General features: G+C 43.1%; 1 protein-coding gene across 3 annotated transcripts in view; it reads right to left on the bottom strand.

The window, feature by feature from the left end:
* Window positions 1–5,146: 5,146 nt before the first annotated feature.
* The window catches only part of GPR107 (G protein-coupled receptor 107), a gene marked incomplete at its 3' end in the record, with an annotated part of 35,961 nt that continues 20,536 nt past the window's right edge, over window positions 5,147–20,571 (bottom strand). For 2 of the 3 annotated variants that reach the window (XM_084493991.1, XM_084493989.1), the window contains exons 15-18: window positions 15,104–15,153; window positions 14,254–14,337; window positions 13,326–13,450; window positions 5,147–6,655 (exon numbers count right to left, since the gene is read on the bottom strand). In XM_084493991.1, coding sequence (XP_084350117.1) covers window positions 6,559–6,655; window positions 13,326–13,450; window positions 14,254–14,337; window positions 15,104–15,153 — 356 coding nt within the window. Of the gene's footprint in view, window positions 6,656–13,321; window positions 13,451–14,253; window positions 14,338–15,103; window positions 15,154–20,571 lie in introns of those variants that run through there. The other variant, XM_084493990.1, reaches the window with a different exon arrangement.

Raw genomic sequence — 20,571 nt, 5'->3', positions numbered from 1 at the left:
GGAGCCCCGTGTGGTACATCAGCCATGAGTTTGCTGCCACTTTAGGGGGAGATGTTTTAAGGTCAAATACACACCAGACAGAAAAAAAAAGCAGAGGATGTGCAGCTGGGAGAAAGCAAACCCCCAAGAACTACCTGCATGCAGTTTGTTTTATTCTGCAGCAGGCTATTAAGTCCCAAACCCGTGTACTTTTTTACAGTTTCGCTCCCCAGCAAAACACCACCCACCCAAAAGCTCCAGGCGACGCACAAACGGCTGCTTGGGATTTGCAGGGGAGAGAACACCGTCTATTTCTGGCACTACCCCTCGGTGGTAGCTTGGGAACTATAGGATAAACTGCAAAGCGTTCTGAAGACCTACATTCGGTGACGAAGACCATATGCTTTTGAGGCAGGGGGTGGATCGGCAGGGAGAGCACTTTATGGAAATACGCTGCCCTCCTCGTCCCTGCCAACCCGAAATCCACGCTCAGACCCTGGCATCTCACGAAGAGAGCTACAGAAGTCCCCACACACCCTCAGCCTAGCCTAAAATCAAACTTGCTCCTTTCTTTAAGGCAGTACTTTCACAGAGATAATCGCACTGGATCCACAAGGTTATTATGGGTAGAAACCTGTATTTTTGGTAATTTTCCTCTGGTCCCAAGGTTCAGAGCACCAGCTCCGTGTCCTCCCTTGCCCAGCAGGCTGACACCGAGCCCTGTGGCACGAGGAGCCCCCGATGCTGCTGGCAGCAGCGAGTCCTGGCTGTGTCTGCCTTCCTGCCTGGCCCAGACTGCAGGGCTGGGAGAAACACTTCGTTCATTCGAGCCTCAGACCACAGAAAGGCTGCTGAAGTTCACCTTACAAAGCCAAAAGGCTTCTCTCAAAGCTTAGGGGTACGCAGCTGATTTTTGTGATTTGGCCCCTGTACCCACAACAATGTTAATGGCTGCAAGGGGATATCAGGCAAGGGGAAAATAAGGACTTCAAAACCAAAGGTCAGCTTGGTTACTGGCAGTTCAGAAGCAGAAAACAAGATGCATTAAACTTTCTAGTCATTCAATCTTTATTTTATACATTTGAATCACAGCAGGGAAGCCAAGTTGCACAGACCATCCTGATTTGTATCTGTCTTGCTTCTCTTCAAATACTGTTTGCTGTTCTTTTAATAAAGCTTAAAAAAATACTGAAAAAAAAAAGTTACTTACACATCCAAACATGAACTGAAGAACAGGATAGTTACTGGTCACCAAAACCCCTGAAAGAGGACCTTGCTGTACAGGAGAGTCTTTGAGCTCTTTTGGAGATCATTTACTAAATGAATTCAGAGCTACGTTGTACAAGGTGCCCTAAAGCTGCTTAATGATACAAGAGGATCTGGAATTAATTATTAATAGGTACTGAAGGGAAAGGGAGGCCATTTAGGCCCATCCTCTGTTTTGATGGAGCAGGTACCAGCCCAACACGCCAGTATCCTAGCTACAAGAGGAAGTGTTTCGGACGGCGTGGAGGTCAGGCTCTCCTTTATTACACAGAAAGCAGAACACCAAGCGAAATCCCACAGGAAAAGATTTATTAAGAATTGTCCTTTCTACAGGATTGCTGCAGTCAAAACATAAATGGGTTCTTCAACCAGTCAACCTACAAGGAGTGACTCTTTTCCTCGGCCACTTTCTTCTTATACCATCACTTCCAACAAGTTTAGCATCTCAGTATTTTTCTGAAATCCTGTTCCAGCCACTTGCAAGTACATACCATGCAGAGTTCTTACAGGATCATTGCTATTTCCAAGCAAACTACACGGGGGGGAAAAAAAAAAAGCACAGCTTTCTATATTACTAATGATTAATAAGCCTAACAGCATCACACCCAGCGGCTACAAGGGAAGCCAGATTAAACTGATTTAGCAATCAACCCCAGGGAACACGGGAACATTGGTCAAGCGCCTCTGGGGAGCACCGCCTCGGCTTTCGTGCAACATTTGGGTTACTGAAGTTACACACAAGGTCACAGGTTTTCGGCGGCAGAAGTCCAGTTACGTCTCACAAATCACTGTGCCTTCCACCTACTGCAGACTGCGTCTCCATGCTTTTTACAGAAGTGAAGAACGGGGAAACAACTTATGATCGAGATGGAGGTCACAACGCAGAATCAATACGTTTGCTTTAAAGTAACAGTAGTCTGTTAGCTATTGTTACAGGTCAAACTGAAGGAGACAAAGGAGGCAGACTGAAGGAGCAAGTGTTTCCTTCAATACCTGCGCTTTTACCTGATTTTCTAAGAGCTAAGCAACTTCAGTTCTCATAGAGCTCAACAGAACCTACAAATACCCAGTATTTGCTTCTAATGCAGCCAGGCAATTTTCAAATAGACACACACTTTGTCCATTTGATCACCACTGTTCAGCCTGCATTTCTCCTCTTCACGAGAAGAGTACCGTAAGGAAAAAGAAGAGTTAACACATTAAAAGCCTTCCGTTGGACTTTCACCAAGTGTGCACACTGGAGTGGTTAGGATGTGCCCTTTTCGTGGCCAGCAGGAACGTTACAGCACTTAACATTTGGTGGATGCACGCTCACGCTACAGAGTCCACCTAGTTTAGGAAAATACATCTCCTACCTTACTAGCTCGAAGACAAAATACTGCAATGCAGCAAATTTTTACAACATGCTCCCAGGGTATGCCAGCATGGAAATCCAGGGACAGGGCAGTCAGATGGAGAGAAACAGCGAACAATGCACTGCGCAGATCACGACATGCTGAGTTAGATGACAACATTAAAGAGCATCTTAATAGGACAGCATGTGGCTTCTTCAGCTAGAACTGCTACGTTTTCAGGAAGCAGCAGCAACGTTCCAGATGACCCCATTATGTCTTCCTATCTTTTAATGTGTCTCTTGATGAACCATCAAGGAAAATATTTTCAAGTCTGAAGAATGCACGAGTCTGGCAGCTGCACTGCAAGGTTTCCTATGGAAGACAGCTTGCTGAACGGTTACAGCAGTAAGGAGGAGTCCATCAGTGGTGTTTGTGTGCCATCGTCGATAAGGATTTATTGGGGCATAAGCTGCATTACAATTGGAGAATGAGCCAATCTTTTTTCTCTGCAGAGGGTGCCGAGCACTCCACAGCAGCAACATATGTGAATGCATTCACTGCCATTTACTCAGCGCTGCGCCAGACCTCCCTTCCCAGGGCTCCTCTCAGCTACCCTGCCGTATACCCAGTGATTGTTTTGGCTGCTCGCTTCTGTAGGAGGCAGACAAGAAAGTAAGGCTGCATCCCAGAACGGTCTGCACAGCCACAAGCAGCTCTTCCACTTTGCCTCCCTGTGAAAAAAAGGGAAAGGCTGTGTCTTCCTACCAGAGCGACAGCAGGCAGCATGGCAAAGGCAACCACTGTGATTATCCTGCCTGGCGAGCTGCTGCTCTTCACTAGCAGGAGTCATGCTCTTACCACTCGTGCAGATCTGGGTTTGCCTCAGGAAGAAGGGGAAAGGAGCAGTCCTCCCGTTGATGCTTTGTGGCACAGCACACACTGAGCTGTGCACGAAACTCAGCTGCAGCCACCCTCCCCATCCTTCAACATCCCAGCCGCTGTCCAATCCAACATGCAGCCTCACAAGGGAAATTATTCTACCTGCTCTGAGGACTTCTACGCTATAAAGTGGAAATTCACACTTTGGACATGGCTGCAGTAGGAAAATATACCTTTTTTTTTTAAACTATATCCACATCCTTATATCCACATTTCTTTATTAATGCATAGGTCTGACAAGTCACTGTGGTACTGCTGGCTAGCGCCCTGCATGAAGTGCCAGCTGAAGTTGGTTGTGTAGCTGGTTGCTGAGGCTCAGAAAGTGAACTTCATAAACAGCTCTTCTGAGAGCACTCGCAGAGTCCTGCCGCAGCTTTTCACGCCAAGACAAAGTCACCCATTTCTTGGCCTCTGACTAGGAAGGCAGGGTCTTGGCAGACACAACTACGCTTTATGCAACGTTAGCAGAAAAGTGCACATAAAGAAACCTGAGACTAAGGTAAAAGCATTTGTCCTATCAGCGGCTTCACTGATGCTGAGGTACGGAACCGACAGCTGTTTGGAACCAGCTCGGCCCATGCTGGGACCCCACCACAGCCGCCGGTGTTTTGGAGTGAATCACACCCATCAGAATTCCCCAGTCCATCCACAAAAGGCATTAGGAGGTTCTAAGACAGCATTGTGTCTGGATTAACAATGTGTTATTGCACTTCTGTTCCTGACAGCAAATCCTCACATACCTCAGTGCTGACAGACTTCAGGTCTCCTGGACTACTCTGGGTGAAATTTACAGCCTGTTTGAGTAGCCCTTTGGGAGCAAACAGTGACACTTCCCCAGGGACAGAATAACCGTGCAGAGGAGAGGATCGCTTTTTCAGCTATCGTATTTAACTGTATGATGTGCTGGGGCTGCCTATGTTTGTTTATTGTTTTAATTTCTCACACCTCAGCTACTTCATATGCAAAAGAACTTCTCCTACTGAAGGTCTAAAAGGGTGTTACATGATGTACGAGGCTTTCTAGCGGTGTAGCCTCTGTTTTCACTAAAACTTTATCTTCGCAAGACAGCGACAGCAAAAGTCAAACCAGCACTGCTGCAATTACTGTGCAGTTACAGCTGAGGAGAAAAATATAGAAGAGGACTCTGCACCAAGATAAGAGGGTTATTCTTTTGCTTTATCTGAAGAAAAGCCCGTTCCAGGTATCAAAGCAGGTAGATTCATTTCTACCACTTCGATGATGAATAGAATCAATACCAGGGAAAAGAAGCTGCAACTGGTGAAAACAACGCTGCTCTTCAAACGGCAAGTCTTGGTACAGAGTGCTCGCTTGTTAAAAGCTCTACAATCCATGTTCAAGACTGAGAAAGTGGTTCAACGTTTCAAACAAAAACAGCCCTGCAATACAAAAAAAAAAAATCCTCACCCACTTCTAAACTGAAGGAATAAAAAAAAAAAAAAAACTTGCTGTAGACCTTTAATCAGCTGTGCCCTAGAGATGCAGTCCCCTTAGTCAAAAAAAATCTCCTAAAAGTGTTTGTAAGACATCTTGGCACATCTGAAGCTCTGTGATGATGCCTGTCCCTGTCCCTGTATGCCTAATACCTCCACATGAAGATTAAGGCTTCATTAGGTCAGTGAGTTATACTTGATTTATTTTTCTTAAAGCTTATTCCCGTTACATCCGTGAACCACTTCTGTCCTCCCACAAATTAACAATCCATCGCTATGCCCTACTACTACAGATACAGGCACTGACTTGCCTTTCTAGTGATACCCAGAGCACTAGAGATAACACCCTGCATTTGTAACGTGTCTCTAAGTTCAGATTCCACTGCAGATTTGCAGCTGATAAGACTTCTGTACTTCCAGGCATTGAACGTTCTGGCCATAACCCTCTCCTTTCCTCAGGAAAAACAAATTCATGACTGGGAGTTGCACTTGCCTGGTTTTCACAGCAATACCGTTTTGACCAGGTCAGCTCACCTTAAATAGTTCTATCACTACATAGCCAGAGAGGTACCAGTCGCCATCCGGAGAGGCAAAGCAACTCAGGATAATGGTGAGCCAGATTCATGCTGCAGTACATTTGCTGGACAGATCCTGGTACTGGTTACACGGTGCCAGGAAGGAGTCTCTTTTGAAATACCTTGAAAATATTTTAGAATGCAGATCAAAGTACTTTTGGTCACAGCTTAAAATTCAACATTTAAGACTGCATGGCAGACCCCTAAAAAGTAAGCCCCAGTCCTACACCTCTTGTGTACTTGTCAGGTGGGCACGAATCAAGAGCAACCCAATTAACAGTGGAGAATTTACATTAATGCTTGTTGTGCTACAGGCTGGTGTTTTTAACGAAACCAGTTGCTTGCTTCCTATACACCAATACATCTGAAAACCTGATGTGTTCAAGTGGAAGCCTGCAGGAATAAGAGAAAACACTTCTCAGTGTTCCCACTGATGCGAGTACTGGTGGAATTCATCTGATCCAATACCCCATTTAGTCTGTCAAATAACTGCAGTTATTTCTACTCATTTGTTTTGCTATATTTTGTCCAAGCCAAAAGAAGAGTTAAAAAAAAAAAAAAAAAATACTTACACCACTTTTCTTCTTTTCCCCACCTTCTGTGATACTTTGCATTTCCCAGCATACGTTACATAGCGTGTGTATATATATATATATATGCACATTATATAAAATATATACTTTACATACACACTAAAGGTCTCTCTTCACGTTAAAATTACACATTCTGAAGAACGCAACCGCAAACAATTCAGAATACCTAACTGATCCAGAAAGGGGAAAAAAGAATAAGCTACCCAAAATCCCTAGGAAAGCTTCACACTCCTTGCAGGTACCAAGAGATCCCATTTTCTTATGATCAGAGGAATAGTTAGATTTCTGCACTGCTTTGCTCCCCCTAGACACACCCCACTCTGCAGTTTCAGTGTTGGGAAGTGCTAGTTGCTCCCTTTCCACTGAGTAATATTAATAAATTAAAAAAGTTTCTGCAAAAGTGCTGCCTTAGTCCAGTCCATCATGCCATGTTTTCCCACTCGCCCCGTGGCTCTGCTGAACCATTCACCACTTTCTTGACCTTCTTCATGCCCTCCATCACTCCAGAAGTCGTCACCCTGGAAAAGAAGGAAACAACATCAGAATTTGAACTCCAACACCCGTTTTACCAACAGCCCATGCTTTTCCTGCACATATCAAACAACATTTCTCCCAAGTGACTCTTTACCAGTCTTGATGTTCTGCCTTTCCTATTGCTACCATTTTGCAGAGCAGGTATCATCTTGAACACGCCACTGATGGGTGTTGGGAGCAACGCTGCTGTCCTCAAGGCTCTCCTCATCTGTCACTAAACTAGAACAGACATATGTAGGCTGGCTCACAGTTTCCTGTTCAGACCAGGTGTCACAGCATTGAGAGAGGGCCAATCCTTTGTGCTTGGCAATGGGAAACACAGAAGTCCCGACAGCCTTGGTGTGCCAGGATCTGCTATAGCTGTCTAGACAGGAAGAACTACCACTGAGGCCAGCTGACTTAGTTGCAGTGTTATCATAAAGATTGTTTATCCATTTGTGCTTTGCAGGATTCAGATCAAAATAAACTACAGCATGCTTTAGAAAAAAAGGTTCATGCTTATGGAGCCGTGTGCCAACAGGAACCATGCCACAGTCCCATCTACACTGCTTTTACCTCCTGAAGGAGCATTCCTCAACCAACCCAACAGACCAAAGAAAATCAAAGTAGCAGACTGCAGAGAAGGATCAGAGCAAGAACAGGATGTAACATCAGAAACAAACGTTTAAGACACTTGTATCAGTAGAAATGAGTGCAGCTCCTTAGTTAAAGCTGCTTCTTGTGGTGGAGGAGATAAAATCACGATGGACTGGTAATAGACAAGGTCTAAACTGCACTCAGCTGAAACCACATTATTTAGTTTCCCTCTCTAATGTAGGGAAAGCTGTATCAAAACAGTATCAGAGGCACTGCAATGGAATAAGCATTATAATATTTGCTCCTACTCGAAAAAGTATGAGGTCGTTTAGTAAATAACCAGCTGGTATCACATTAAGTTTCAGCAGCTTGCTTAGAAACTTTTCACCCTATAGCTGAGCACCCTTCACTCTGTCCATTAGACTTGCTGCTGCATTTGCAGTGCTTTTAACAAGTACAATATCTTATACAAATGCACAAGCTGTGGATACTGCCCCAAGTGAACATTATTAGCTTAATGCACTCCTGTTAATAGCAAAATTACTCAATGAACAGCAACAAAACAGAAGAGAGGTCATCCCATTTATACCAATCTATGCCTGGCTTTGACGTGGCAATCTGACCACTGAACTACAAAGCCTCATAATGCAGTTCAAACACTAGGCAGACTGATCTGTTTATCCAGCTACAACAGCACCACTACTCTTACAACCACCTTGGTTTCCAACAAGCTCTTCAGTCCTGTACCTTTCTCCCTCGCTACACAACACAGGCTATTCACATGCACCAGACATTTGCTCTGTTCTTTTGCACGATATGATTCTGATTCCACCCAGGTATTTTTTCCTACAAGTGTGCTGCAAAGGTTATTTTAGATGCTGGAAGTAAGAGTAGCAACGGTTCAATGCATTCACAAGGGATGCCTGGAAGCATACATAAAACCGTCCTGTTCGATGTCGCCGCTGTCAGTCTGTGTCTGCTTTCACCTGCTGTTTACCATGTAAGAATATTTGATCAGGCTTGCTAACAGCATTTTCACAGTATCACCCAAGAGAAGTAATCTTCAGATACACTCCTCTGATACCACCCTTGGTCCCACATTAGATATCAGCTTCTGTTCATGTACTCTCTAAGAATAATTTACCCAAACAAAAACTAGTACATTCTGGCATTCTCTAGCGGGGGCAGAATTGGGATCATCAGCGGTTAAGATGCTTTAGAGTGGGCCTAGATAATCCCGTGTTCAAGGGAATAGAAAGGGCCAGAAGAGCACAGATCAACTACCAACTTTATTCCCTATTAAAATAAAAACCAGGGAGATTAAGCAAGCAGGTTGCTTAAACAAGAAAGACAGAATTAGTAAATGTTCACCTGGAAGAGATCACACCAAGCTTTTCAGCACAGAGAGCATACAGATCTCAAGTTCTCCCTGTTGACAGTGGTTTTCCCACAGCCTCATAGGAAAAAACTGGGGAAACATGAGCTAGAAGGATCTATCAGCGTAGATGCATAACTAATTGGAAAAGCATGCATTGAGATGAACTTAATGGTTTCCTGTCAAAAATGAAAGAACATTGAGTGTGGTTCCAGAGAGGTCTGTCCTGGGTTCACTTCTACTCAATATCTTCAGTAATTGCCTGGGTAATGGAATAGAGAACTTGCTTATTAAATCTGCAGAAGACACTAAGAGCTACATATTTGAGAACAGGACTAGAATGCAGAAAGGTTCTGGCAAATTGAAGTAATGGTCTGAAAATTATGGGAGAACGGAGGAAAACAACTATAAAGTTTACTCTTCAGAAATAACTGACTTCATAACTACAGAGTAAGGAGCTGAGTATCAATTCTTCAGGGATGAGTTTAAGATTATAATGAACTACAAACCAAAAAAAAAAAAAGAGGCACTACGACAGCAATCCAACAAGGATATATACAATGGCGATCCCACTAGGATATATAAATAGGTGCTTTGCACATGCTTGACACCAAAGTAGTGCTAACACTTGACTCACATCTAGGAAGATCCCACCGGGCACAGAGTCTAGATTTTAGCACAGTACTTGAATGCAATTACAACCCATTATACATCACGAAGATAACAAAGATGATCAGAGGTTACAGCTCAAAGGGAAAGATCCATTTCCTACGTTCATGGGGGGAGAGGACAAACAGATACATACTGAAATTGCAGCCAGGTAAAGTCCTGCTATTTGTTTCCTGCACCCCCGTGCAATGATAGCACAGAACTGAAAGAGATGTTGGGAGGTGGGTGGGGTAAATTCCTCAGTGAAAATTAAGGACTGCCAGTCTGATTAGTGCTATTCTTGTCTCAAGTGCTATTCTTGTCTCAAGTGATCAGCGTAACCCTTAAGGCCTCATTCCTCAGCCTGTTCATGTACAATGGGAGATTCTCTTCCCTCTCAACATTATTTCAAACAACATGTTTTAACGCCCAGTAAAATAAGGGCAGCAGCACCAAGATCAAGAACACTGCAATTCTCAGACTAATGCCCTGGGCAGTCTCTGAACTTGAGCTCTGACCTGCAACACTGCAAGTAAACATTCCTCAGCTGAACAGTTTGCTGAGCTGCATTTCTAGCCCACAGATCAGTTATAGCTGAAATGCAACAAATCCTTCACACTAAAGCAGCTCTCCAGAGAGGACTTCTGTAGCTGTCACAGAGAAAGAAAATCACTTCCAATGAAGAGCCTCATGAATCAGCCTGCCGTGAAGCACAACCTGAGAGAGAGCAGAGAAAAGCAGCCAGCCAGGACTTTCAGCGCAGAATAGGCTGCCTCATGACACAGCAAGAAACTCCAGATCCCGAGGTATAAGCAAAGGTAGGTCAGCATTACCACAGCAGTTCACTATGTTGAGGTTGTTTGTGGTGTTAAGTAAACACAAAGTCAGTCTCCAAACATTCAGTAAAACGGATTTACTGAGTTAAGAACAAAGCCGTTAATGTTTTTTCCTGCAATTCTTCCTCCCGCGTAAGTATCTTAACCCCACATGCATTTATGAGCACGATTTCAACCCAGATCTGTAGAAGAGCTCTTCTAAAGCAATGCTTACTGAGCTAATGAAATAACTTACTGCAAGAGTAAAAAAAAAAAAAAAGAAAATAAGAAAAAAAGAAAACCTGCTTCCTCTGCCCTTCCTCACCCCACCTCATCTAATGCACCGTTTACATTTGTGTTCGTGTCCCAGAAATGGCATGAGGACTGGAAGCCTGACAGCTCTTTCTGCCAAGTGTGGCTGCACCTTTTCAAAGAGAGTACTTTAATCTAACAAACTGTCAGCAACAGGCCCACATACTGACAGAACAGCCTAAAGAAGCTGCCCCGCACAGAATGCACAGAGAGCCACTTTGTTGAAGATGAATGGCTATTGACCCTACTTGAAAAAGAACAGGCTGGTCCTTAGTTCAGGTTTAGTCATCCTCTCCTCTCCACCAGGGCAACTTCTATTGAGTCTGGTATAATTGAAACCAGTCTTAAAAATTTGTGGATGCTTTCTCTCAAGACAGGGGTGTGTTAGCTGAAAAAAAAAGTAGCTTTACAAGCTTATTACAAGTCACCTTCACTGTTCGTGATTCAGAGAATATTTTTTTGAGAATTGAAACAGATTACAGAGGGAGGATTTGTGCCTCACGTTGCTTCTGTCAGACACCTAGACTTTGGATTTTTCTTTAAGCTCTGCAGATTGCCACACTGTCCTTAGCAATATTTACGTTTATTGCCACACAGAGCTTTGTATAGTTTGCATTGCATGAAAACAGGCATACACTAGAGAGCTGCACTTCAAGCATCCTATTTTTCTTGCTGGAGGACAAGCAAGCCTGGAAAGTAGACTTGCTGATCATACAGCTCTCCCCTCTATTGGCTCATGGAAATGTTGAGCCTAAAGAAACTGAATACTTTTGCAGCAATATTTTTTTTTTTTTTTTACTTTTAAAAAAGATATATAAAAACCCTTTTAGAAAGGAAAACCACCTTAAAGCCTGGAAATAAGACATGGAAGAAAACCATGAATTTTGCAACCTTTTAACTCTTCTGCCACAGCATCTGAAGACAAGTGGATATTTATCACATGAAAGACAAAACGCTCATACAATGGTTAGTCAGGATGCTGTCAGACACTTAGTCACTTGCTTGAATAAACCTTGATATTTTTCCCTATAGAAACAACATTTAATATTTATAAAAGCAAAAACAGGACTACCAAGATCAAATCAAGAAGAAACTTTATACACATGCATTGTAGTGCTTCGCCTATCACAGAATGTGTACATATCATGCTTCTGAAATGTGTAAGCTTAACCTCCCTGATGCAGCTAGGGAACAGAAAACAAGACACTTAGAAATTATCCTCTGCCAAGTGCCCACATGGAATAAAACTCATCGTGAATCAGATGAGAAAAAATCCAGCAAGGCTAAGGGGAACAACCCACAAGGCACAACAATGGAAACTCCCAAGGCAAGGACCAAAATGCCTTACTAGGAAGAGGCTCACAAAGAACTCTGATCCTCGAGTTTCTAGCAATGTCTGTATCACTGCTGCAAGATGTAAATCACTTGATTAGCTCATTAAACTTTAAGGCTTTTTCCTGGCAGAGCCTCTAAAATTGAGCAGCTTCTCCAGTCCAGTGAAATCACTACATGTGAGAAATGCTTTATTATTAGGCCTAACAAAAACACAAACAAGTAAAAACTCATTAAGTACACAATGCAAAGTTAATTTCAGTCTAAGAGGTAATCTTGCAGGAGCTCATTTCTGAACAACCACAAATCCTGCCACATCTTCCAGGTTAGATATTGCCTTCCTAATGAGGATGTGTGCTTACCAGCACCCAAACTGAAAACAGCTTCTTATATAAGCCATTGAAACACCTTTAAGTGATAAGTAATGTTATGGTCACTTGAATTCATCTTTCAACAAAGAGGTTTTTATGAACCCAAGGCAAAAATAACTATGCATTTGGCAAGAACATCTGTTACTGGAGACATTTCTGAGAATTAAAGTCCTTGGCATGACATTTCAGGCTGGATTCCACTTTATGCATCTATCCTTGTAACAATTCCCTAGTAAGCTGTATTTCTTCTTGAGCTAACTATGAGGGCAGCAAACATATTCCAACTTTTTTGGCCCTGCAATAAAAATTGGAGGAGCAGTGATTTATTTCACTTAAAATCAGGTAAAGGAGATCTGCCAAACTGGAAAGAAACTGTCAGGAATAGACTTCTGTGCCTGCACATGAATTGCAGCTATGCATGAAACGCATAACTACTAAGAGATTAGGGTAGCTCTGCTCCTACAAGGCCACAGAGTGTAGCAATTATAACCACGTTCAACACTTCCAGCATGCTGCACATCTTAAAGCAATTTCTATCATAGAAAACGAGTGGCATTTCTGAAACGAAGTCCTCAGAAAATCACTGCAAAGGAAATGACAGCGATTAGGCTGAGTCTCATTTTATAGTTGCTCCAGACTAACTCAGGTCCTGCTGCATTGTGGTGCCTCATGGTTTAGCAGCAAAGAAGTGAACTGTGAAAAGCACTGTTAAAACCCCCGTCTCCTCAGCTCAGCGTTACTTAAGTTTTTGCAGAGCTACAGGCTGACCTCTGGGGTAGAAGGGACCTTACATCATGCTCATTTATAGTCAGTAGACTGCTAGTTGATTTTTATGATTTGTTTGGTGGTTGCTTTTTGAACTACGAAGATTTATTTTCAGACACACTGAAAATACAGCATTAATGACAATCTATAAGGCATGTTGGTGTTCAGCAACACAGTTTGTGTTTAATTTGTTTAGCCTGGCACTTCCCTGGGCATCTTCCTGCCCCATGAAATGCTTTAGCAGCTTATTCTACTCTACTGCAATATGCAGCTCAGGGATTCCTAGGCATATCACAAGCCTCTTTGGTAGTTTAACACACACCAAATAGACACCTCATCTTTAAATATGCATACAGAACTTAATCTTTTTTTCAAATAAAGACTTAGAGATTAGACCAAACTGTTTATAAACGTTAGTTTTCTCAGGTCGAGTTAAGAGGTAAAAGAGGTAGGTTCTTACACAGCTTCCATCTGCAAATCATCCTCGTCATCTTGAGAAAGCTGTAGATATGGGTTGTCTGATGCTGGACGGAACTTGTACCCAGTGAGGACAAAGAACACAAGTGTGGCCATTTCATCCAGCAGCTGTAAGTAAAAACACAAGATTAAGTTTAGTCCTGTAATCCTTCACGGTCATGAAACACTTCTCCTCATTCATAAGGTTCAAGATTTTATGGCCAAGAAGCCTGTGCAATAGCAGAAATAAAAAAGCAATTCCTGTCCTGTTATCATTAATCCCAGGCAAAAAGTCTGTCAAGCTCTTTGTTCTTCCAGCTTTCCCTGTCACTCTAAATACAGTTACAATTCTAGACATCACTCCAGTGCTTTTAAATAACTACAGCAAGACTTGGCTTTTAAATTGGAAAAAATACATATCCCAAAGTTGTTTGGTATTTTCAACAGTTAATGTATTCCAAAGACTCCCTGCACGGTTACTTGGATTATAAGTTAAGAAACCAAGTATTTAAAAAGTCACTAGGCAAATAAAGCCTGTAAGTGGAAAAGCCAAAGCCTATTTCACTGGCTCCCTGGGGCCTCAATTACACAGGGTAAACCTGACTATTTTTTTTTCCTCTTTTGTACGTTCTTGATTAATTTCCTTCAGATATTTTTAATTTTAAAGACTAAGATCAATAATGCAATTACTTTCAGACATCTCACATGTAATCCAGCAGCCTTGCTGGGCAAACATAAAACTAAAAATACACTCCTGCCACCAGGAGCGATCAGTGATAAAAGTCAGGAGAAAACAGGGTGAAGCACTGTGCTTTGAGATGTTCTACCATAACATGAACAACCCATTATGTATTTTTTTGGTGCAATCATATTTAAAGATTAATAAGAAAAAAAGTCAAGGAATAAACATATTTTCCTTTGCAGACAAATACCTGGTACAGCCACTTCCACTGGAATGGAACAGCAATCTTTATGAGAATTGCAATGATCCGTGTGAAGTAAATGTAACACACAATCTGTGGGAAGAAAAAGGAGAAAGCACGTGTGTGAACAATAGCATCATCCTGACTGAACCTCTTTTTCCAGAAAAATAGCTGAAGCAGTTCCCAGACAACTCATTATGTCAAATTAGCCCTATTATGCTCCTTCGATAAACATGGAAGATATGGGCTGAGGGCTCTGCAGCTTGTTGAACATCCAAATGACTCAAGCTGTTACTAACAAATATAAGTTACATCAGGAAAATGCTTTAAGTGTCAGGATTTTGTAGAACTGAAGAATCAGTACTGTAATTTATTACTCTTAACACTCATAAGAGTCTGAAATGAGACCGCTGGAAATCATTAAGGCGGCTATGCTCTCTTGGGAGGTATGCTCATGGCTCCCACTGACTTAATCAGAATCTATACGCATGCATCTCAAGGCACCATTTGGTCCCACGTTTAGTTTAGCAAGTTTATAGTATGTTATTCAAGCTCATCAATTCAACTGGCAGCTCAAACTGTCTCCAGAGGAAATCAGTAAGCATTACAAATAGCTGGAGCCAATTTAAAAGATAGAGGGATGCAATTGCTTGGAGAAGAAGGAAAGTTGCTCTGAGGATTGTAATCCAGTTGGCCAAGGTGCCAAAGTCCAGCACCGCCACAGATCTAGGAGCATCTCTACCCCATTCATCAGCTTCAAAGAAATAATCCATCTAAAGGTTTGAATGGCTTTGAAGTGCTCTGTATGCATGAGGACAAGGTTTTTTGTTGTTGTTGTTTTGTTTGTTTGTTTACTTACCATAACATAGTAATGTCTGAAGAGCTTCAGCTTTGCTAGGTTAATGGCAGCTGTCAAGAGAACAAAAGTTCATCAGAAAATTAATCAAAATGAGAATTTCTCCTGATGCTTGTCTACAAGGTAAGACCGTGATCAAAACTATGACTTGGGTAATTCCACACTAGAAGTATTCACCCCACAGCCTGCAGGGTGCTCTGAGGAATGCTAGTCTGGCTTGAACACATACTGGACAATCCCTAGGCTGGGGTGAACAACCTCCTAAAAAGGCAATTCACCGAGATCACCTTTACTCTAAGTTTTACATATCCACACACAACCTACAGCGTAGAACCTTCCTCGAATGCTTATCTGTCTATACACAACTACTTACTGTTGCCTTAGGGCTGCCACAAGGGCCGTGCTGCTTGACACTACCTCAAAGCTGCTCACATCAGCTAAAAGCAGAGAGCATGTCAGGAAGTACTCGATAAAAGACAAAGGTTTTCTAGGAGGCAATCCTGCATCCAGGAACCATTGCATCTTGTTAAAATACTCGGCTGCTGTTCAACAGCTAAGCTGTATTCTCCATCACTCACTGCTCAGTCATAATTTACAAGTGGGATGGGGAGTCGCACTACCCAGTTCGCATGGCAGATGAGTGTTTCAATCCCAAACCCTGTGCGCCACGGCCCCAGGCTAAGCTGCATTTATTGGACAGATTACATCAGCTCTTGAGGAACACGGTGCATATTCATGTGAATGAGCAGAGGTCAACACCAGATGGAGCAGCTGTCAGCTCTGGTTTAAGAGTCAGGTTTTAGAGGTGCAGCAGGATAACAGATATGGACTCCTGGTGGTTTTGTGACAAGAGGAGAGGCAAAGAGTCCAAAATATGTTGACAGCATGCAGAGATGCAATTTAGAGCCAATGAACACATGTCGCTGGTTAGAAAACACTGCCACTCTCTTACTTGTATTCCCTCCAAGCCCTCCTTCTGTTTAAGGGAGATGGAGGTACAACACACGGCGCTTAAGTTTACCTGTGCTCCCTCACAGAAAACACCTGCTGCACAAATCACATCTATAAAGCACTCTGTGCATTTGCACAAAAGATCCGTCCAAGGTTCACAACAATGCAAAATACAGAGTTATGCATCACAAAGAGAAGGACTAATAACTACAACAAAATGCTTCACTTTGTGACAAAAACAGTGACTTTTTTTTAATAAAAAGGTAATGTCAGATGTTCCCAGTACATAAGTTCCAGTACAGACAGATCATTCTGTTACAAACCTACTTCGTTTTATCTAGAAATCAAGAGTCACTTTCCAAAACTGACAGCACATCCCCTGAAACATTACAGGTAAGCCATGGCCACCTCGAGACAGATACAAACCCTACTCCAGAGGGCACAAGATCACCACAGCACCTGACTGACTATCTCAAAGCATAAGGTGACTGGCAGGTGAATAAAACTCAGCAAAAAGTTGTTTTGATTCAGTACTGCCCAGTGGCATGTCAGTTAAGAGGAAGCAGAGCCACAGCTCCAGAGGGAGAAAAAAGCAAACCTTACTTGGGAAGGAACACCAAATTTGCTTTCCTGCAGCTAAAACTCGCACCACGACACACTTATCTGAACACCAGACAGGTTGCATTGGCTTTAGGACAGTGTCCTTGTGGGGGCAATCTTATGGCACAAACTGTATGTCAGGAGCAACACTGGCTCTTGATTTTGGAAGGATGGTTTCTTGTGGACTGCACATGAAACACTGAATATAGAACAGCACTGACTCTGCAACGTGGGGTTCTGGACTCCAGAATGCAGTGCCCAAGCTGCAGGCTCACTTTTGAGGAAAAGCTGCAGTCAAGCACAAAGAGCACTTCTCTATTCCCTGTGCAACAGCTGCCAAGATGTACAACTGCTAGAACTAAATCCTTGATAGCTAAATAAGCCCTGAGACATTACCTGCTCACAAAAGCTGGTTTCCCACATTTAAATAGCAAAAACATATGTTTTTTCATAGGTCTAGTCCTCCTCCACCAGATAGCTTAACGTTAGAAGTTTTCCATAATACAGTTAGAGAAAAATTAAAACATAAGTACGCAGAACAAACTCACTAAATCATGAAGCAGAGAGGCAGTGTTGTCCTATTTAAAGAATTACATTAAGTGTGACCATGAACATCTTGTGATTCACCACGTATCGGTTTGTACAGAAAGATCTATTTTGAACTCAACGCATCCATCTCCAAGAACTGCTACCAACTGGTGCACTGACAGGCCACGAGAATTCCCAGGCTTTGTGGTTGAAGGAACACCAACTCAACAGCTGTGATTCAAACTGCCAGTCCATCAGTGTTTTAGTCAACAACCAAGTGAGCTGGGGAGTCATTTCTGTTGGATTCATGCAGTGCACAGGAGGAGGAAAGGATAGCGAAGCCAAAGATCTGGCTGCCAACTCAGGCGTCACAATGCACTTCTCTCTCAGCTGATAGAGCCCAGCTCAAGATCTCACCTACCCATCATGATCATCAACACCAGAGTCATAGTGTTACATCTAGGTATCTGGAATGGCTAAGCATGGAAAAGAAGGGTGAGGGAAGAGGGAAAAAAAGACAAGAAGCACCAAATAAAAAGTCTGCAGAGGCACCTTCGGAAGCTGGCTTGCTTGGTTATCACAGCCAGGTGCTCCCCAGTAGTTAACTCGACTTCAGGAATGCTCCTCTCCACTGTCAGATTCTAGAATCAGTATTTATGCACAGTTGCAAAATCCTGCCAGTTTTTCTAAACAGCTCAAAGTTACAGCACACACTCTTCTGAAGAAAGTCCAAAGTCATCCTTGTTTGTCATCAGCAGCTCGTGAACTGTTTTTTCACAGGCTGAAGGTGCTTCAAGTGTTAATTCTTGAGTCTTGCTATACTGGACGCTTTGAGATTTAGGCTCACCCAGCCTGGCAGCCCAGATACCAACAGCAACGCTCCCAAGAAGGAAGGCCAGCAGCTGTCACAACTTAAATCACCTGCAGCCCCAGCCTGTAAAACTGTGATAAAACAGCAATCACAGCATGCAGTAAAGGTTAGGTAATTTTATATTTTGAGCATGATAACCGTTCAAGGAACAGTGCCCAACTGCAGAGCATAACAAGAAAAGAGATTCTACCAAAGGTTTTACAAACTAATTCATACCTGCATTCCGCCTCTTTCATAGACTAATTAAGATGAAAGCCACCCTCCAAGATAGACTTATAACTTCTATAACTTGCTTCTCGGTTTCCCCTCTTCATCACCATTTACTTTAACAGCTTATGCTTGCAACAGCCTGATCTGCACTGATCAAAACATAACATGCCACAGAATTTGGGAAATCAATCACTTTTTCATTTTGCTCCCTGTGCTAATTTCAAATGCTGAGGCAGTCTGTAAGATGGAGAAAAAAAGCCAGACAGCGACAGCCCTGCACACTATCAGACAATAGCTTTCTGATGAGTAAATCTGAACTTTTCAGAATATGTATGTAATAACAGAAAAGGACTGCAGATAAGGGCAAAAGGAGCTCAAATTCAGACAATACAGTATGCAAAGACAAACCATAATGTGTCTAGAGCAAACAAAGTACAGCTAAGAGTATTTCCACAACGCACTGCACGCTATAGAAGTGTGTACATTTGAGGTGCAATCTGTGCCATTACTTAATAGTAAAAGGAAGTCTTGTATCCCCCACTCCCCAGCAATGAATGCAGCATGCAGATTTAGACCTCAAAAAGCAGCTCCAGCAGTAACTCTGAGACATACGGCCCTATAATCTCTATGGCACTCTGCTTAAAAGCATTCCTATACCAGCAAGATGGGGTCAAGCGAACAGATACAGCAACTCCCTGTGTCACCCATTAGAAGGTGGCACTAGTTAATCTCAAATACTCTGAAGCACATTAGCTGTTTGGCACAGAAGTCCCCGTCACAGTCAGAAGAAATTCCAACGTACTGGATAAGCAGCATGTCTCCCACACGTACCTGCCATTTCAGCCCTGGATACCTACATCCGGGGTGCCTGGAAGCAGTACACTAGAACATAACAGGCCCATTTTGTTTCTCAACTTGCATTTCTCAACATTTCCCAGCCCTCCTGTGCTATCCATGGAGGTCTCGACACTTAAATCACAAAGCTTTATCTCAAGGCTTTGAGATGTCTGTGTACTGCCTGGAGCATGTTTACCCGTGCATTACTCCCTGCTCCTTGCCGGAGAGCTGCCGAGGTGTTGGAGCACGGATCTGCACACCATCGCCTCCAGCATCTGCTGAGCTCAGCTGAGCCCAGGGGGCTGAGCACCACGCAGGACCAGGCTCCTCGCTCACAGTGTTTGTGGCACAGAAGCAGGATGACGCTGAAGACAGCAAATGGTTTTTCCTGACACGGGGGCCAAGCACGAAAGCATTCATCATCATTTGCCCACCGCACGGCACACGGGGGATGTTGCCTGGGAGCTATATGTTGCAATGCATTTCCCCTTGCACTGCTGCCAACTCTGCCATGCTGCAGTGCTTCGGGAAAAGAGCTAGCTGGTCGTGATCAGACTGCACCAAGCTTCACAGCTCTCATCACACGCAGAGGTCCAGGCAGAACAAAAGCTGCAGCGGTGTTTCCAGCCCTCCGTTCCTCCCTCAAACAACATATAACGTGACAGGTAAGAGCGGGTTGTAAGACTTCAGAGGTCCAGGGACCAAGAACTGAGTTTCAAATAAGGAAGTTTACTACATCATAGTTCTCCTTTTCTCATAATGTCTCTGAACAAGGTAGTGGTAGTTGAGCAGCCCAAACGATTTAGCTTAGTTTGGCTCATTTAGGCTCATTTCCTTAAATCTGCAAGCAAGACATTTGCAATGCAGATCCAGAAGTGGACAGAGAGCAGACTGCCTCTGAAAAATACAGTGACAGACCAGAAGAGCTAGGCACTCGCTTAAATCTGAAGGTGGTGATTTTTTTTTAAAAGAAGCTCCTAAAATCCTATTTTCTACACCCATTTCAGTGCAGGACAAGCCTGTGTATGTCAGGTATTTAGCTTCAGAGTTAAAGATCACCTTCAAAGGAATAAATAAATAAATCACCAACCAACCAGGCAGCCCAGACCCAGCTGTATCGCTGTGCCATGCCTACTCTTTACCAGCAAAACACAGCATCTGTGCTTGGGAGGTCACCCTGGATAAGTTACAGCTTTAGACCCATTCCTCCAGCCTTGCCACTTCAGGAAATCATTTTAAGACAAATCAAGTTTAAATGAACGTTACCTAGTGACTCGAGATCACTAGCAGTAGTTTTAACAAGCCTTTTATGTAATTGTAGACAGCTAATACAAAGGCCTACAGCAAGCACAGCTATAACAGATTGAAGACTCATAGCCTGGCCAGCTCGCTACTTCATTTCCATGCTAGTCAGGCTGCAGTCATGACTGCACTTGACCCAAGGGAGTGCTATCTAATAAACAGGTTGTGAAGT

Source organism: Aythya ferina, assembly GCF_964211825.1.
Source record: "Aythya ferina genome assembly, chromosome: 20".
NCBI classification, from domain to species: domain Eukaryota; kingdom Metazoa; phylum Chordata; class Aves; order Anseriformes; family Anatidae; genus Aythya; species Aythya ferina.
Note: the sequence above shows the minus strand (reverse complement) of the source record. Positions and strands in the feature narration are given on the sequence as shown.